The 20070-nt window shown below is 42.8% G+C and overlaps 1 protein-coding gene across 2 annotated transcripts; it reads left to right on the top strand.

The window, feature by feature from the left end:
• Positions 1-5015: 5015 nt before the first annotated feature.
• acp1 (acid phosphatase 1) lies at positions 5016-18503 on the top strand. Of its 2 annotated transcripts, none has more exons than XM_066671852.1 (6): positions 5016-5130; positions 6598-6671; positions 8593-8706; positions 10906-10967; positions 12408-12513; positions 18214-18503. In XM_066671852.1, exons 1-6 carry the CDS (start codon positions 5088-5090, stop codon positions 18289-18291), a joined length of 477 nt encoding a protein of 158 aa, XP_066527949.1. In that variant the 5' UTR covers positions 5016-5087; the 3' UTR covers positions 18292-18503. The 2 variants fall into 2 exon arrangements, with proteins under 2 accessions (XP_066527949.1, XP_066527950.1); XM_066671853.1 differs by lacking the exon at positions 8593-8706 and adding an exon at positions 8411-8524.
• Positions 18504-20070: the final 1567 nt, after the last annotated feature.

Raw genomic sequence — 20070 nt, 5'->3', positions numbered from 1 at the left:
AATATCTAGTCCATTAGCAGCCTTTAACTGCAACCATGGACATGACTGCAAGGATGGCTGCAAGTGACCTCGTAAATACTCATTAAAAAACTGATCTGTAACTGTGCTTACCATCGACCCGGTATCTAATAAGCAAGGCACTACCACTCCCCCAATCTCAATCTCCACTGTAGGGCATTCACCAACTAACCTTGTTGCTCCTGAAAGTCCAAAGCCCTGTTCCTCCCCTCCCGACACCTGGGCTATTGTATCGGGGGGTACTAGTTTTCCTGTTGCTGAACGGTAGCCCGGTCTACTGCTCCCCCCACTCTTAGTCCAACACTGGCCCCTGCTTTACAAAAACGAACAATGTGCCCCGGCTGACCACAACGTAGGCATATTGGCTTACCGTCGGCCTGAAACCGATACCGTGAATGGCGGTTAATCTGGTGACCTTGGGGCCTAGGGACTAAAGGGGCAGACTCGAGACGCTGCATGATAGCATCCAACTGGACTTGTTGCTTCCGTATGTTCTCCTTTAGGTCTGTCAGTTCGCCTGAACGGTTAACCAAAACAGCATTTACATCTCCCTCGCGCTCAGCTACTAAATGGGTGTGACAAGAGTGTACTCGGGGGCGATGGCTGAAAGATTCGCCTTCCTCCGCCCAACGAATTGCTTCGCTACGAATATCCAAAAAGGTCACCTCGGAGTCTACACGGACCTGGCGCCGTAACTCCCTTCGCAGTGAACTATCACGTATATGTTCAATAAACTGATCGCGCAAGGTAATGTCAGGACTGGCAAAACATAAAGGATCCCTACGCTTCACAGCCTCCATTAGTGACATTAAGGCATGGGAATAAACTCTTAATGACTCGCCCTCACGTTGTCGCCGCTGAAAAAACTGAGTTTGCAGACTAACGCATGACTGCGAACACCCATACACACTACTTAAAATACTAAAAATCCCTTCTGGTCCTTCCCTCTCAGAGTCAGGACGAAACTTAACTTCTGCCTTTGCTTCGCCATCCAACAGGTCAAGTACGCTCAAAGCCTGCTCACCCCTAGACCCAGGACGTAATATCAAATACCGCCGAACCTCTTCTATCCATTCCTCCACCTTAAGGGAATCTACTGCCGGGTTTCCAGAAAACCTGGGACATTTTCTGTCCCTAGGCACATAAACATAACGTTCTACTACTCCACCCACAATCGAAGAGTTCCCCTGGACAGAACTAGAAGTATATGATTGCCTGGAAGTACCTTCAACCGCGTTATCTACCCTTGCGGCTACAGGTCTCTGAGTTACCTCCTCTCTGAGTCTATTATTTTCTGTCCTGAGCTGCTGAACTAGCTCGGTAAGGGCCTTAAGCTGATCTGCCAAATTCTCATCTGCCATTATTATTATATATATATATATATATATTTTTTTTTAAAAGAAATATACTCTCTCAAAAAAAGAAAAAAACTCTATATCTAAAATCTATAACCAAATACCCAAAAGAAAAGAGAAAAAAACAAAGGAGAGAGAAATGGAAGGAAAAAAAAAAATCTGTAGGTGTAAGTGGCTTCAGCTCCAATCCCCAGGTCCTCAGGCTCCTTCTGGATGGCAAAAGTCTTCTGTTGGCATCAACGCTTCAGTCCAGCCGTGACCACCGCTCTCTCCGTCCCTCCTCCTTCTCCCTTCTCCTCTCCCTCCAAACACCTACTTGCCAAGCCAAATACTGAGCCACCATATACTATTGACCACACACCTGTCAAACAGCCTTAATCTAATCACGATCCTGCCGACTACGCCAAGAATGTGACGGGGGCGCACGCTCCAGGGGCTACTACTATGCACCCTCTATAAAATAAAAGAGCTTACCGCCACATACAATAACCACGACTACGCCACCCCAATTGTCTAAAGGGTATGGGGACCCCTGTCAGGTTTCTCAAATAAATGAGGGATAAGGCTGCTTAACAAAAGGCACTTTATTCAGTCAACACAGTATAAAAATCAATTCACATTAACACGAGTCTTGAATTCAATAGTGAACACCAGGAACACTCCCATTCAGCCCAATACCTCTGGCAAAGCCTAAAAAGGTTAATAGTAAGATGCCCACAGAGTAATAAAGGAGTTCCAGTTAATTACCCCCAGGAAACAAAACAAAGAAAACACCTCTAAACATAAACCACTCACAAAAAGAAGGAAACCAAAAGTACTCAAACTTAAGCCTTGGGGCAGAACACTAATAATTACTCTAGGGTCATCACGATTAAGACTTATTCAAACGTGTTAAACACTAAATGGGCATAACGGGCAACCCCTAGTAACACTGAGTAAAAATAGTGGTCCTATGGTCCACTAAGAGAAGAAAACTAAAAGACAACAGTACAGATGGCTCAATAAAACAATACAATACTACTAAAATTTGGCATGAGAGGCAAGCAAGTAATATAAAAAAGAAGGGAGAGGAAAAAAAAAGAAACAAAAGAAAAATGGCCTACAGGCAACCAGGCCTGGCCCCACTGAAACATAAAACACAGGATCAGTCTACATTTCAGTACACTCCTGTCATTAAAACATATCAAAAACGCTAAGATGAGATACACTAAAAAAAATAAACACCCACCTAGAGGCTGCAAAGCACGATCAACTGGCACAGGAAGTGTGACATTCAGGCCACCGCGGTCAATTACTATATTGGAGTTAAAACATAAATCGACATTAACCGCATTGCTCCCCATATCACAATTCCTAATCCACCAAGATAAGATGCACTAATATAAAAAAAAAAGAGAAACACCAACCTAGCTGCTGCAAAGTGCGATCAACCAGCACCGGAACAATGACGTTCAGGCAACTGCAATCAAGTGTAAAGCCTTAACGGCGAAGTCAGTTATCCGTGGCCTCAAACCACCATCTACACTATAGATCGCTGGGTAGTCAAGCAAGGCTAGAAACCTGCTTAAACCTCGGACACTTGGTTTCCGATTCAGCCAGAGAAATACGACTCAGCTTCCACCGCCGCGACGACGCTGCACGCCCACACACACCACCTTGGTTGATCGAAAGCGGAAGTGAAAATTATTGGTGATCCTGGGGCTTTTATCGTCCTATCCAACCCACCAGGTGGCGACAATAATACCCTCTTTAGCGCTCCCTGTCAACCATACCACATACCGTAAATACTTTTATCAGCCAAAATACAATTTTTTACATCTCTTTACTGTAAAATATACATTATTTAACTGTTAAACACACAAACCATTAGGGATGGTACAAGTGTCCAAGGACTGGGAGGAGCTGAGACTCATTAAGGAGCTCCCAGCATGCTTTGCTTCTCCATATTTTCTGTGACTTTCAGAGTTTCTTTGTTTTTTTCTGTCTTTAAGGCTTACTGATTGTGGGTTGCGTTGGGGTGATCACTGTGTGTGTTTGTGTTTCTGTGCATATTATATCAAGATGTGTGTTGGTCAGGAAAGTTCATCATCAGCCTGTGTTCCGCGTGTGGCACCCAGATACCGAACATTTGTTTAGTCCTTTCAGCAATATTTCGTTTTAAGTGCTGAATACAGGATGCAGTTTGGATCTAAATACGGCTATATCTCAGTCTCCTTTCTCTAATTTGTCACAGAATTTACATGTTCATTTTATAGCAAAACAATGTTTCTTTGTTATTTTTATGTAAATACCATAATTTTTACAGTGTATATCTTTTTTTTAACAGAAATGTACTGTAAACAAAACAGTCCTTAAATGTAAAATTTATGATTGCCAAAAACGTGACTGTATATTTTACAGTGAAATTCTGGCAACCACAGTATTTTACCGTATATTTTACGGATTATTTTTTACAGTGTACAAGTATGTACCCTTGAGGGTACCACTACAGAGACAGCAAAAGGTACCACCACAGTGACAAATTTTCTGACAGTGTATAAAACTTTCCTACAACATAATATCAGGGGTGTGCAGAATGTCCTAAACTCCTACTCAATTACAAATGGATTGTTAATTGGATAAAATAATGACCCCCCCAAAAAAAATAATATATATATATATATATATATATATATATATATATATATATATATATATATCTTCCCAAAAATATGTGAGTAGAAGTACCATAGCAGAAGTTCAGAAAAGGTGGTGAAGCATTACTCAACTTATAGAAGCAAGAATATCAAGCATCTGGAAACTACTTAAAAGGTTTATCCTATTATGATGTCACACTTGAAAAACCTGCAATAAAAACATTGGAAATTATTACTGTATCACAGCCTAAAATAAATTAATTTGCATTAACTGTAGCTTTAAAAGAGAAATAAATTATGTGGTGATGTAGCCATGTGAATACAAATTAGCAAGACTTGCAAACATACAGCATTTTGCAATACAGGAAAATGAGCTCACGTTCACATAACCGTGTATGAAACTGCCCATCACGTTTATTTAATTAATGATAGAAGGTGCTCGCACACTGTTCCAGATTGTTCCAGCCCACTTTCACCCCTGCCCTTTACTGGCACAGAATCCAGCATGTGTTTTTTTGGCAGGAACACCAGGCACAGAGAGCAAACCCACACAGACAAAGGGAAGACACATTCTCACACAGTCCCAAAACTCCTCAGAGACAGTGACCTGAGGTGGAGTTTGAACCCACTACTCCAGAACCCTGGAGACGTTTGACACAGACACCTACAGCACTTGTCAATTGCCTTTCAATGCAAACAGTAGGACCTAATCTGTTTGTCCTAATTTCTGGAAGATTCCTACTTGAAATCCAACTCCGTAGGCCATATTATGCTTATATTTTTGAAAAACCAAGGGTAGAATGTCTTGTGAATCATTTGTTGTTTGTGGGAAAGTTTTGATAAATATATATATATATATATATATATATATATATATATATATATATATATATATATATATATATATAAACATAAACTCAGCCTAAATCGACTTGAATCAAATTAGATCCAATTTTTCTTAGTTACTTTAAATCACTCAGTGTTACGAAAAGAAGCAGAAGAAGAAATTCGGTTTAAAGTTTTTGTTCAGGCAGCGCGAGGGGCAGCCCTCAGCCGTTTGTGGACCAGAGTCAGTAAGATGGCGGGCGGCAGCGGGAAATCAGTTCTGTTCGTGTGTTTGGGTAAGAAACAGCCCTTAAACTCATTCACACGGCTTTAAAACACACGTATATCACATCCTCGGCGACCAGAGCGATTCGGACACTAGCTGTCTGCGGAGGTGTTTCTGAGGTTAATGGCTGTTAAAGACGCTTTCATTCATTCCCCGAGAGTCGTCTGAGCCGGGTGCTGTACATTAGCTGTCTCACCTTCTCTACAGTGTTTAACTTTAACGGCCATGTGAAAAGGCAGGGCTCGCCTGTATTCACTCCTGGGAAGCTTACTGTTTCCCATTAATTAATTAAGTACCTCTTAGACCCCAGGTTTGAACTTTTGCCAGAAGATTCACGTATACCTAGGATTAAACCTGTTTTTGCACTTAAACATGATGTGTTTTCACAACTCTATTGAATACTAAATAAACTCAGTCTCAGGCTTTAGAGGTGTTCACAGTTTTGTGAGAAACAGTCCTTAAGTCATGTCAAAAAAAGAGGTTTTGTTCTGTTTCCTATTATAGTTCTCATACTTTTAAGCTGTGTCATAAACATACAATTCGTTTCTAAGATATGTTCTCAGTCAAACATCCATGTAACTGTCACAAATTCCTGGTGCCAGCTAAGTCTAAATGACTTGGGGAACTATCTAATTCATTATCAATTTAAATTATGTTGTCTGACATAAATTAGTGTTTAGGCCTGTTTTTCTATCTAAGACCAACAAGAGCTGGCTATAGTTTTGAACACTGAACTGAGGTTTCAGTATAAGCACAGTTAATCTTTAAGCCCTACTGGAGCCTGGAATATGATTGGATCTTGGATTACTCAATTACAAAGTCATAAAGGAGCCAAACTGCAAATAAACTGGCAACGTCACTGGAAACACATAAAAATCACAACACATCTGCCAGAGCTGTGTTGAGCTGCTCTGAAATAAGAACGTTAAGGAGTTTTTGATGTTGGTCTTTTAGGTATAGCTGTTTCAGGAGTTGCCCTTACACACTCCAGATGTGTGAGGTGTGTTTAATTGTACAGCAACATCATCTATTAAGAAAACAATGATTAAAAAAATATAAGGAAACTATGGAACCTCGATAAGGCTTGTGTTTTATGGGAAAAGTCCCTTTCGTCAATTTAAGGACCCAGTCAGACTGTAAGTGGAGTAAACCTGCTTGTTGTGGAGAGAAGCAGAACAACCCAGATACACACTTTTATATTGGATGATTTCAGCTGCAGCACTTTATGTGGTTTGGGTTATGCATTTTCAGTGATTTCAAATATTTGTAAACATTATTGGCTTTTCATTTCAAGTTTATGAGTAGTTCACAGAGTCTGATTCTGCATTCTGCAGTATACCAGCCTGGAGGAACTGAAAATGTGTTCATGGAATATATAGTCTTATCCTATAGGTACTGTATGTATTGTCCAGACCTGTGTGAGATTAAAGAGAACTTCTCAAGTTTATGAAAATGTTTTTGTATTTCTGTCACGTAGGGAACATCTGCAGGTCCCCCATCGCTGAAGCTGTCTTTAGGAAGATGGCGACAGACAGTGGTGTGGTGGACAAGGTGAGATGCTGAGTGATATTTACATTTCCCATATTTTGCTTTCCTTTGATTATATTTACCTGATTAATTAATCATTAGTTTTATTTTTACAAACCTAATTTCCAGAAGTGTATATTGATAAGTTGCTTGAACTTTTGATTAACGGAAAAGGACAAAAGTATTTTCACAGACAATCCTAATTGTACTTTGTGCAAGGAGGGAATACACCCTGGAGGGGGCGTCAGTCCTTTACAGGGCAACACAAACACACACACATTCACTCACACCTACGGACACACCACTACAGAGTCGCCAATCCACCTACCAATGTGTGTTTTTGGACTGTGGGAGGAAACCGGAGCACCCGAAGGAAACCCACGCAGACACAGGGAGAACACACCACACTCCTCACAGACAGTCACCCGGAGGAAACCCACGCAGACACAGGGAGAACACTCCACACTCCTCACAGACAGTCACCCGCAGGAAACCCACGCAGACACAGGGAGAACACACCACACTCCTCACAGACAGTCACCCGCAGGAAACCCACGCAGACACAGGGAGAACACACCACAGTCCTCACAGACAGTCACCCGGAGCGGGAATCGATCCCACAACCTCCAAGTCCCTGGAGCTGTTTGACTGCGACACCTACTTTCTGCGCCACCGTGCCGCCCTCTAATACATTCAGCTAGTCACTAAGATAGAAGAACACAACATAATATTCTTCTTGAAGATGAAGTTCATGATTGTAATCAAAAAGTGCGTTTTAAAATTTATTTACATACAATTTACTAACTCTTTTTGCATGCTCAAAACTAGTCTAATATATTTACAAAGTCCCAGTGTCAGAAGATGGTTAAAAAATATAAATAAACAGTGTCTCGGTCCGAAATGCTAGGCTTTCCCTCTTTCTCTCTCTCTCTCTCTCTCTCTCTCTCTTGCCATGGCAGCTTTTTAGACAACAGAGAGAACCCCAAACGTTGAAAAGCATGAACCCAGATATGTATATTGCTCTATTCCTGCTCCATAGGTGGGTAACATTGACTTATTTTTGCTGTTTCAGATCATTTAAGGTGAAAATGTCTCCAAATTCAGAAGGCTAACTCAAACAGTGATTTAAAACTTACAGACAAGTCAAACTTCAGCCACGCTGAACGTAAACAAATCAGAGGGGACAAAATCGTAGACATTCCCTTTAAGTAAACAGGGTATAATTGCCGGATTCATGCTCCTTTAAGTGTAGAAATGTTTTAAAGTATTCCATAGTACTTGAATAATGTAAAGGAATACATTATGAAATATATTTTAGGGTGTGTATTTTATATTCTGTAATGCAATGAATTTAAAAAAATAACCCTCCAAACTGTTCGTGGTTCACCACTTTGTGCCAAATTTAGCTCTTTCACTGTCTCGAGTTCTCATTCAGTTGATCTGCATTTGTAAAGGGACCATTAAGTGTGATCATTTTTAACAAAAAGCATTAACCATTGCTTTGTCTTTTTATCTTTTATAAAAAGGTTCAATTAAAATGACAGATTTTAGTTTTTATTGCATGTTTATCAATAAATTTACCCTATTGTCATGCCATGATGCAAAGAATTAAGACGCCTAACTTTGTTAAAAACAGCTCAGTATCTAACCATCCACAGCCTGGTTTCTTCTCTGTCACACCATTATTGGGAGCCTCTGGTTTAGAGCTGTGATGTCTCTGTTGTCACCAGTTTCTCTCTTGCTCTGTGTATGTGTGTGTTTAGTGGAGGATAGACAGCGCAGCCACCTCTACGTATGAGATCGGAAACCCCCCTGACCACCGCGGCCAGGCCTGCATGAAGAGGCACGGCGTGTCCATGCGGCATGTGGCTCGCCAGGTACGGTGGGGTCCTGCTTAGCCTTAGCACTCAGCCCTAGCTGTGTGTTCTCTGTGTGTTTGTTGCAGTGGGTTATAGACTCTGGTGCTACCTCGGACTGGAATATAGGCAGCTTCCCGGACGCCCGTGGTCTGGCCTGCCTCAGGAGACATGGCATTGACTCAGATCACAGGGCTCGACAGGTACTGCGACCCCTTCTGTGCCGTGTGTGTCTGTTTTTGTTTGTGTATTAGGGTGTGTGATATTCTGTTTTAAAATGTAAATGACTTGAAACGGTGCTATACATGGTTCTAATTGAAACGTAGGTTCTGGTGGAATGTAATCCAGTTTACTTGAGATCACCGAGTGGAAATAAGACACAGGCTAACGCACACAACACAGGCACAGGTTTTAGAATCTTTTTTCCAATCACCGCTTCTGCTCTGCAGTTTCTTTGTTCTCTCTCAAACAAACCCATCCTCTGCGTGTAGCTTCTTTCTCTTTTTCCCTAAATTAACTTTGACAGACGTCTGGTTCTTCCCTACCTCTGCCCTCTCACCCTTGACATCTCGCTGTCTCCCTTTGTGTGTCCAGCCATTGTTGATCTCTCCAGTGTACTTCCTCAGGAAATATTCCGTGCTTGTTTTTTTTGGCCGACTTTCTGATTTAGATTGGGTCAAGCATATTTAGAGGAGCAAAGGAATCAGTCGCTTCGTAGACCGTAATAGCAGTTGCATTGTATGTTAAATAATACACATGATGTCACATATACGTTCACATCGCACGTATGATTAATAGTGAATCAGCTGAGGGCTCAGCGTTAGATATTTAATTAATTTCAACAAATCCCTGATAAGAACAACCCAACAATAATGCATTAGATCCAGCAGTAACGACGGTTCCTTGCAGTGACTTCACAGCAGCCTATACGCAGGTCAGGACTCATTCTCAATTCACACACACTCCACCCTTCCACTGTCACTCAGAACAGTCTCCAGTCTCCAGAGAGCTGGGTCATCTCAGGCCACAGAGAGCTGAACCTTTCCTGAACTTTTCTATGCAGTAGATATATAGCTGAACCCAGGAGGATGATCTTTAAAATAAAGGTCCAAACGAGGGTTTACTAGTGCAGTGCCGTTGGAGAATTTCTTTATTTATTTATTTGTAAACAAGACCCGAGTGTTAATAACCATTTCCTTAAATCTTAAAATAAACCCCAGTAATCTGAAGGTTCAGTACCAACCAAGTCTCTTCCTGGAACTGCACATCCAAACCATTCTGAAGTCTTTTAGTGTGGGAAACACTGTCAGATTCGTTTGAGATTGAAGTCGGCGACTGTTCTCTTTTTCTGGAGATGCTGTGAATGTTTGTACACACTGAGTCTGTCCCCCTTATGTGTGTTCTTTTATCACCGCTCATTTTGCTCCTGATCTGTCTTTATTCCCCACCCTGTTTCTCAGTGGAATGAAGCATTCCCATCATGGCTGACCCTTTGCTTGGCTGTCTCGTGTGAATCATGTTCACTGTTGCTCAACTTAAGCGCATGTATACACACACACACACGCGTGTACACAGCCACAGATGTGCTTTGATCCATTTCATAACTCCTTATGTGAGTGGTGAGGGGAGTGAGCGCTCAAAGAGACAGAGACAGATTCCATTTTTCTCCTCCCCTTTGCTAAAGTCTTACGGGATCAAAGCCAAATGCTGCGAGCTCGGTGTCAGCGAGAAGCCTATGTTTGAATAATTCGAATTCTAATTAAGAAAAGGCCTTGGTTATTGACATCCAAGTTTTTTTTCCCCCTGCTCTGACTGTGCAAAAGTGTAGCTGATATTCTTAATAAAATAAAACTAAACATTTATAACAATGTAACACAGGAAATGTAACTGTTTCACAGTCTTTTATGAAAGTTTGTCTGCGTGAGTGGCTTTCGTTTGCTGTGTGCAGTGAGCAACCACAGACTGTCAGACTGTAGCAACAATGGAGAGAGTTGGGAAACTAATAAAAAGCATGCATGATGAAATGTTTTCTTGTGAGGATTATTTACAGCCACAAACAATAATTTACACATGGTTACGGTATAAAATGTTTTTCTCTGTCGTTTGACGGAGCCAAATTGGTGAGTTTTATCAAAACTTGAGCTGAATAGATTTATACGCTTCAGAGTTTTATGCTTGTTAACTGTGTGGGTTCGCCTGTTTATCACCCTCTGAAATTTACAAGATGTAGTGCGGATAATGTGCTGTAGAAGTGTCATATAAACCAGTGTATAACCTTTATTTTCCAGGATAATGTAAACATACTTTCACTCTCGTGGATGCCTTTAAATGACGTCCCTTTGCCTTTTTAGGTCACTGTGTGTCAATGTGAGTGGATTGAAGTGTGTTTACCTTTCTTTTAGGTGACAAAGGAGGACTTTACGAAGTTTGATTACATTCTGTGTATGGATGAAAGCAACTTGAGGTATGTGTCATTTTGGGGATGGGGTTGGGGATGTTTTTTTCTCTCTCCTTCCTTTAGTATTTGTTTTGACTCACTACACAGAAGTAGTATGTTTTTTAAGAGTGTTTATCTTAAAGTTCTTAAATGGGGATTGCGTACTTAAGCAAACATCTGCCAGCCATTTGAGCAAGCTTGGACGAGGCTGTGCTTTGCATGCCGCGCCCCTTTCATGCGCATTATTATCCTCATTATCAAAGCGAGTAAGGCCTGACTGCAGAGCTTAGAAGTGTAGAGAGCACCTGGGTTAAACTGGTTGTTTTGGCTGCTGGAAAATGAATCAGCACGTTAATATCCAATCTGTAACAGGGCAGGGGTATTCCACCCTCCTCTCCACTCCTGTTTTTAAAATGAATAGCTGATGTTGAATCATGAGGGCTGAAAGGAATATAATGTGACTGATCCCAGGTGAAGGACTTTGTAGCTGTGGCCTCCAGTATCTCGTTCTTCCTTCAAAGGGTCATGTACAGGGAACAGAATCGTAGAATACAGCTAATCCCTTCCCCTTCCCAACTCCCTCATACTTGCCTCCAAGTCGATCAGGGGTATTCCTATACATGCATTTGCCTGCCCACTGGTCGCTATTGAGGGTCAAGCATACCTATAGGTCAGCACCTACATATAGCATTGTCTGAGATCATTCGTGGCCAGAAGAGAAGAACGGTTGTTTTTTCAGTAATGGGGCAGTTAGCGGGGATAATGTCAGAATCACATGTTCCTCACAGATCTGCTGCTTCTTAAGCAGCTTACTGAGTTCTTTAGATTCCTAACCTTGGACGTGTAGATGGAGCTTTCTTCTCTTCTGCAGATCTTCAACTTTTCCATCCGCAGCCACCCAGGAGCACTTCTCCCAAAGGACCCTTTTTTGGTCATTGGTCAAATGTGATGTCAAAAGTTTTTTTAAAAAGCTGAATTTATTGGTTACACCATTGGTTATCTCTGACACACTCCACCCAACGTCCATCTTGTGACAGTAATTGGGTCTACCGCAGAGGGAACTGATAAGAACAGGGACTTTCCTGCTAGTCCAACTCCACTATGTGTGAAACAGTCACTGATCAGTGCAAAGGCAAGGTTTAAGCCATGTTTGGGGCAAACTGGAACTGCTTTTTTACTGCTACGGGACCGGCCTAAGCAAACGTCTCTTATACAGTGGTTGCTTCCAACCACAGTCTCGTTATTTGATATAGTTCATGGTATGTGACATGAGAATTATCTGCTTAAAATCAGTTGTGAAACCGTGAGAGTCCCTTAACACTACACTGCTACTTTCCATTGCTGTACGTTTTCCAGGAGGAATGAGCAATATCAAAAACATATATTTGAAACCGTGTGCAGGACTTTCTTGCACCGCACATCAATTATCCTGTACACTGTTAAACTGAATGACTCGTGTTTTTGCAGGGATCTGAACAGAAAAGCGAATTCGGTAAAGAGCGCTCAGGCGAAGATTGAGCTGCTCGGCTCGTACGACCCTGAAGAACAGCTGATTATTCAAGACCCCTACTATGTAAGTCTTTAAACATACACACTTACCCTCTCTCCCTTTTATCTCTCTTACTCTCAGCTACACTCAATGGCCTCTTTACCAGATAAGCCTGTGTTTAGAAAGGGTTTACAAAGGAAGTTAAAGATGATGTGGCAAGTAAAATGTAGCAATTGTTTTTTCTCAATTATTATTATTTTATTTATACATTTATTTTATTAGGGCGGCACGGTGGGGCAGCAGGTAGTGTCGCAGTCACACAGCTCCAGGGACCTGGAGGTTGTGGGTTCGATTCACGCTCCGGGTGACTGTCTGTGAGGAGTGTGGTGTGTTCTCCCTGTGTCTGCGTGGGTTTCCTCCGGGTGACTGTCTGTGAGGAGTGTGGTGTGTTCTCCCTGTGTCTGCGTGGGTTTCCTCCGGGTGACTGTCTGTGAGGAGTGTGGTGTGTTCTCCCTGTGTCTGCATGGGTTTCCTACGGGTGACTGTCTGTGAGGAGTGTGGTGTGTTCTCTCTGTGTCTGCGTGGGTTTCCTCCGGGTGACTGTCTGTGAGGAGTGTGGTGTGTTCTCTCTGTGTCTGCGTGGGTTTCCTCCGGGTGCTCCGGTTTCCTCCCACTGTCCAAAAAAAACACACGTTGGTAGGTGGATTGGCGATTCAAAAGTGTCCGTAGGTGTGAGTGTGTCCTTTCCCAAGATATTTATTATTAGCCTTAAGACCAAATTATGGTGAGCTTCTGAAGAGCCACTTGTGACTGCGACCCATACTGGGCTTTTTGAAAAAAAAGTTGTTCAAGTAATTTACCACAGAATCTACATGAAATGGAATGTAAAGCTGAAATAAATTCTGGCTCAATGTACCGCCCCAGTCTTTGCCCTTCACTTCTATAATGAGTGAATATTGTGAATCATGTAACTCAGGCCCAAATGATCATGTCCCTCTGTGTTTATTGGACATGTTTATTGCACATTTAATGCTCAGGAATGTGTTGAAGGGTTTAAGAGAGCTGCTTGTTTGGTTTCAAACATGGTGATAACGACTTACAATAACTATTATCTTCTGTCCAGAGAAGGGGAACCAAATGGTTTGTGTTTGTTGTACCAAATAAGAGTTCTTTGGCTATAACTGGGGCAGTCGTATACGTCGGAGTATAGTTTAGATCAGTTTTAAATTGGGACTCAGATTGTAAACACCCAAGTGCTGTGACAGTGCAACTCATCAGTTCCAGTACTGGTCAGAAACACTAAAATTAGACGTTTTAAAGTTTAAATAAATACTCATAAATAACGTGGAACATTGCAAACAAATCTTCTGAATGAGCCAAAACTGTAACAAAGAGCCACATATCAGAGAGGGTTCCTGATCCTGATCGCATGAAGGAATCCTGAGTGTGTGTAAGTGGTTGAGTCTAAAACGGTGGAGAGTGTGTGTTTTTTGCCTTGTCACAGCTCAGCGCACTACGTTTTGTTTTCTTAGTTTTGGTGGTTGATGGATGTGTGGGTTGTGGACTCCTGCCTGGGGATATGTAGAATTAATGCTTTAAAAAGGTTAAAAGGCTCATAAATTGAGTCTGGCTGGGTGTGTCACAGCAAAAAGACAGGGCATTGAAAACACATACACACACACACATTTGGTTTCCTTAACCCATGTCTTCACCTTAACCTGTTGTAGTTAACAATGTGGGAAGTCCGTATCATATGAATGTGTAGAGGTTTTGGTCCACACAAGTGTATTTCAGGCTGGTACACACACACACACACACTGTTTTTCCACACGCACACACCGTTAACTCCAGACAACATTTTCTAAATATTACTCATTGCCTAAAATCCCAAAACGTAGTTTTTTTTCCTGTTTTTTCAAACACCCAAAACACCACTTTTGTTCTGTGCTTCTCTGCACATTATGTGCTACAGTAAACAAAAGCTGTTGTGACGTTCATTATTAATTATCCTGAAACGAGTGATGATTAACCACTTAAATCCAAAATGATGCAGCAAAGGCCATGTTACACATGCTGGTCATTTATGGTCAAACAAAAGATGCAATCCTCAGTAACTGTGGTGAACAGCTTATTGTTGTGAAGATAGTAGGGTTTACATCATGTTGTTTGTAGTGGTAAATGAGTACCTTTCATAAAAATACAGTAAAATCCCTGTCATTACCAACAATATATTGATAAATCATCCATTCAATCCAAAACCATCCATTATCTGCAAGCGCTTATCCAATTCAGGGTCGTGGTGGGTCCAGAGCCTACCTGGAATCATTGGGCGCAAGGCAGGAATACACCCTGGAGGGGGCGCCAGTCCTTCACAGGGCAACACACACACACACATTCACACATTCGCACCTACGGTCACTTTTGAGTCGCCTATCAACCTACCAACATGTGTTTTTGGACTGTGGGAGGAAACCGGAGCACCTGGAGGAAACCCACGCAGACACAGGGAGAACACACTACACTCCTCACAGTCAGTCACCCGGAGGAAACCCACACAGACGCAGGGAGAACACACCACACTCCTCACAGACACAGGGAGAACACACCACACTCCTCACAGACAGTCACCCGGAGGAAACCCACGCAGACACAGGGAGAACACACCACACTCCTCACAGACAGTCACCTGGAGGAAACCCACGCAGACACAGGGAGAACACACCACACTCCTCACAGACAGTCACCCGGAGGAAACCCAAGCAGACACAGAGAGAACACACCACACTCCTCACAGACAGTCACCCGGAGGAAACCCACGCAGACGCAGGGAGAACACACCACACTCCTCACAGACAGTCACCCGGAGGAAACCCACGCAGACGCAGGGAGAACACACCACACTCCTCACAGACAGTCACCCGGAGGAAACCCACGCAGACGCAGGGAGAACACACCACACTCCTCACAGACAGTCGCCCGGAGGAAACCCACGCAGACGCAGGGAGAACACACCACACTCCTCACAGACAGTCACCCGGAGGAAACCCACGCAGACACAGGGAGAACACACCACACTCCTCACAGACAGTCACCCGGAGGAAACCCACGCAGACGCAGGGAGAACACACCACACTCCTCACAGACAGTCGCCCGGAGGAAGCCCACGCAGACACAGGGAGAACACACCACACTCCTCACAGACAGTCGCCCGGAGGAAACCCACGCAGACACAGGGAGAACACACCACACTCCTCACAGACAGTCGCCCGGAGGAAACCCACGCAGACACAGGGAGAACACACCACACTCCTCACAGACAGTGACCCGGAGCAGAAATCGAACCCACAACCTCCAGGTCCCTGGAGCTGTGTGACTGTGACACTACCTGCTGCGCCACGGTGCCACCTTTGATAAATCATGATATATTCCAAATATTTGTACCACAGTATATTGGTAGCTAGTGTTATTTCAGTATTCGCCCTGAGTTCTGGCTGCCTATGCAAAGTAATCATACAGAAAAACGCACAACTTTATATATCCCCTATTGAAATTGCTTCAAATTAAAGTGGCCCAGAAAGACAAAGCCCAAAAACAGCTCTTAAAGTAGCTATTTCAACCCCATTTTCCACAAGTTAACACAACTCTGTGGTTTTAATAAAATATCTGTGAAATGCTTTGGTCAAAATACCACAAGGAAAAACAACACAGCACCGCTCTCCCCCTGTCTAAACAGCCCTGTTCAGTGCTTGTTTCTTTAAATGATGATAAGCCACACAAAGCAGGTCCAGTACTATGACTGGGGAGATGGTGCAATTCTAATGATTCCCCTTATTATGGCAGAAGGGGAATAATAACAGACCTGCTCAGTTAGCTCACTGAACTCTTTGTTTTCTGATCAGGGAAGCCAAAGAAGAACTGAAGACTGGGAAGGTCTTGTTTCACAGTTTGGGAGTAACCCCAGATTAATGTGCACATACATTGAATTTTTTCATTGTAATATGTTCCCTTTAAACAAACAAAAAGACAAGCGAGCGTCTAAAGGTCGGCTAAAAGAATTAGGGCATGTTTTTACATTTTTGAGTATTCTTTTAATATTTCAGTCTCTGTTCTCTCATAATTTGCATTTACAGCATTTGGCAGACCCCAGAGTTTTTAATCACAGTTATAGCAGCAGTGCACTTCAACTATCTCCAAGGAAATGACCCTGTTCACCTTAAGCAAAACAACATGGACAAGCTTAAGTAGATTTGTTAGGGCAAAGGTATGGCAAAGTGGTCCAAGCACATCCCATTAGAGTCCCAGCTGATGAAAGAGCTGCTGAAAAATCTGTATTGGCTGAGGAGGACATCTGAAAACTCATGCAGATGTGATATCTGAGGGTTTTTGTCGTGACAATGATCTCATGTTTTGAGTTCATCTGCTTACAGTTTGTGTGAAGTTCATACATCAAAATAATTGTTTTAAAACTGTGGGGTTCTTTTGGAGGTTGTGCCTTTTAAAAGTTTCTGAAATGAAATGGTGACTTAAACAAGAGAGAGATGTACATTTAGAGTGAGGTTCAGATTTAAAAAAAAATCTCCAAAGATTAAAGTCTTTAATCTTTGGAGATAATGGTCACATAGGAGAGAGATTTTGCTCCTATGACTCCCAAGGTCAGTGCTCAGAAGTAGCCCAATCAACCTTAAGAGAATGAGCTTTTTCTCTCGAGAAAAGCAGTGATGAACTACACTTACGGCTGATGTTTTCTTTATTGATAACCCTTCCACTTTAAATGTCATTTTAAGAGGCAGATATTTGCTTTTTATTCTTAATTTTTGTGTTTAAACGTTTATTTTTACCTTACACATATCAATTTACAAGGCTAGTATTGAATTTATACCAAAATATCTGAATTTTCTGTTCCATCTTAAAAAGGCGACTATGTGAGGCTGAAGTTAGCTTTTGAAAAACAAGTCTCATTCATTCATTATCTGTAAGTGCTTATCCAGTTCAGGGTCGTGGTGGGTCCAGAGCCTATGTGGAATCACCCGGAGGAAACCCATGCAGACACAGAAAGAACACACCACACTCCTCACAGACAGTCACCCGGAGGAAACCCATGCAGACACAGGGAGAACACACCACACACCTCACAGACAGTCACCCGGAGGAAACCCACGCAGACACAGGGAGAACACACCACACTCCTCACAGACAGTCACCCGGATGAAACCCACACAGACACAGGGAGAACACACCACACTCCTCACAGACAGTCACCCGGAGGATACCCACACAGACACAGGGAGAACACACCACATTCCTCACAGACAGTCACACGGAGCGGGAATCGAACCAAAAACAAGTCTCCTTACTCTAATTCTGTTTAAAACGCACAAAGCACACATCATACCCTCAACACAGCTGTTATTCCACTCTTCCTCATTTAAATCACACCAAACACAGACCTTACGTCTTTAATCCACACGTCTGGGTTTGTACTTAAAAGGTGGAAGAAACAATCTGTTCAAACAGAGTGTGGGGGAAAAGATGAATAGACCGTTTCAAAGTGAAGCTTAGCTACAGTCCTAGTATTTCCCACATGGTCCTGTTTTGAGAGTTTTAAATCTTTTGTCTCTAATGGTAAAAGCTTTCCAGGGATCACATAATAAATGTGCAAGGGTTTAGTCATATTGTGGATAACCCAGTTCGATTATAATGTGAGCGTGCATGAGGAATGCCTGTAAGCAAAAGAAGAGGGAGAGCTATTTTCCAATTGATTTTTCTCTATCTTTTTTATTTCAGGGGAGCGATAAGGACTTTGAGAAGGTTTATGAACAGTGTGTCAGATGCTGCAAAGCCTTCCTGGAGAAAAACTCTTAACACACACACACCCAGGCTCCAGGCCTCTTCCCTCCTCATTGTGTGGAGTCCGACTACATACTGCTCTGTGAGACCCTACATCTTAATTGTAAGATAAACTGTAGTCCCATGTCACTGAATCTGCTCTCGACATGCTGACCTCTCTCTCTCTGTTGGACTATGGGGGGAAAACTTAATGTCAATACAATAAAAAAACACCAATAAATGTTAATCAACACATAAATAAGTTCCATTGTGTGTGTTTTATTTTTTATATTAATGAGATCCTGTGATTTAAATGTAGTTTCATGTTATTGTAGTTTTTATTATAACAGCTGACCCTACCCTCTGAAGTAAGAGGAATTCAACTGATTCTGCAAGGTTTCTGTTTAAGTCGGTGGTTAAGGTATCACCACAGACCGAAGGGAGACTTGAAATTCTTCCCAGATGTATTCCAGCTGTGATTCAGCATATATTCTCCTTTATGGTTCGTATGTTTTGGGCACTATAAAATTTCAATTCTTTAAAAATGGAAATTGGATCACCTGACCCCACCTGACCTGGGCGCATAGCAACACAAGCAGAATGCCCCTGACAAAGAACATGGATACATTTGTAAGATTCAAGTGTGCGCTAGCAGCAGGTAGGTGTCGCAGTCACACAGCTCCAGGGGCCTGGAAGTTGTGGGTTCGAGTCCCACTTCGGGTGACTGTCTGTGAGGAATGTGGTGTGTTCTCCCTGTGTCTGCGTGGGTTTCCTCCGGGTGACTGTCTGTGAGGAGTGTGGTGTGTTCTCTCTGTGTCTGCGTGGGTTTCCTCCGGGTGACGGTCTGTGAGGAGTTTGGTGTGTTCTCCCTGAGTCTGCGTGGGTTTCCTCCGGGTGACTGTCTGTGAGGAGTGTGGTGTGTTCTCCCTGTGTCTGCGTGGGTTTCCTCCGGGTGACTGTGAGGAGTGTGGTGTGTTCTCCCTGTGTCTGTGGTTTTCCTCCGGGTGACTGTCTGTGAGGAGTGTGGTGTGTTCTCCTTGTGTCTGCGTGGGTTTCCTCCGGGTGACTGTCTGTGAGGTGTGTGGTGTGTTCTCCTTGTGTCTGCGTGGGTTTCCTCCGGGTGACTGTCTGTGAGGAGTGTGGTGTGTTCTCCCTGTGTCTGTGTGGGTTTTCTCCGGGTGACTGTCTGTGAGGAGTGTGGTATGTTCTCCTTGTGTCTGCGTGGGTTTCCTCCGGGTGACTGTCTGTGAGGAGTGTGGTGTGTTCTCTCTGTGTCTGCGTGGGTTTCCTCCGGGTGATCCGGTTTCCTCCCACAGTCCAAAAACACATGTTGGTAGGTTAATTGGCGACTCAAAAGTGTCCGTAGGTGTGAGTGAATGTGTGTTTGTGTGTGTGTGTGTGTGTGTTGCCCTGTGAAGGACTGGCGCCCCCTCCAGGGTGTATTCCTGCCTTGCGCCCAATGATTCCAGGTAGGCTCTGGACCCACTGTGACCCTGAACTGGATAAGGGTTACAGATAATGAAGGAATGAAGTGTGCGCTAGAAGTAACAAAACAACTAGATGCTTTAACCTCCTGAAATGCCTTTTCATTAACAATAAGGGCTACAAATTCTTGTGAGGAACCTGTGTCGTCTTCAGCAAATTGTGTACACTATGGAAGTCTTGTAGGAGGAAGGGAGTATATGAGGTGTTTGTGAATCACCCTGTATATGTTTATATAGTTTCAAATTATGAAACATTTGAAATGCCTTTTTAAGAGGGATTTTTTATCATTATTAGAATACCCTTTTAAAGGACCTGAGACCTAGAAAGAAG

Source organism: Hoplias malabaricus, chromosome 5 (genome assembly GCF_029633855.1).
Source record: "Hoplias malabaricus isolate fHopMal1 chromosome 5, fHopMal1.hap1, whole genome shotgun sequence".
Lineage (NCBI taxonomy): Eukaryota > Metazoa > Chordata > Actinopteri > Characiformes > Erythrinidae > Hoplias > Hoplias malabaricus.
This window is presented reverse-complemented; position numbering and strand designations above follow the sequence as displayed.

What these genes read in the sequence shown, in the direction of transcription:
- acp1 (XM_066671852.1), top strand. Translation starts at nt 5,088, where the DNA reads ATGGCGGGCGGCAGCGGGAAATCAGTTCTGTTCGTGTGTTTGG. An exon ending in AGTTCTGTTCGTGTGTTTGG is followed by an intron (nt 5,131 to 6,597) that starts GTAAGAAACAGC and finishes TCTGTCACGTAG; the next exon opens with GGAACATCTGCAGGTCCCCC. An exon ending in ACAGTGGTGTGGTGGACAAG is followed by an intron (nt 6,672 to 8,592) that starts GTGAGATGCTGA and finishes TGTTTGTTGCAG; the next exon opens with TGGGTTATAGACTCTGGTGC.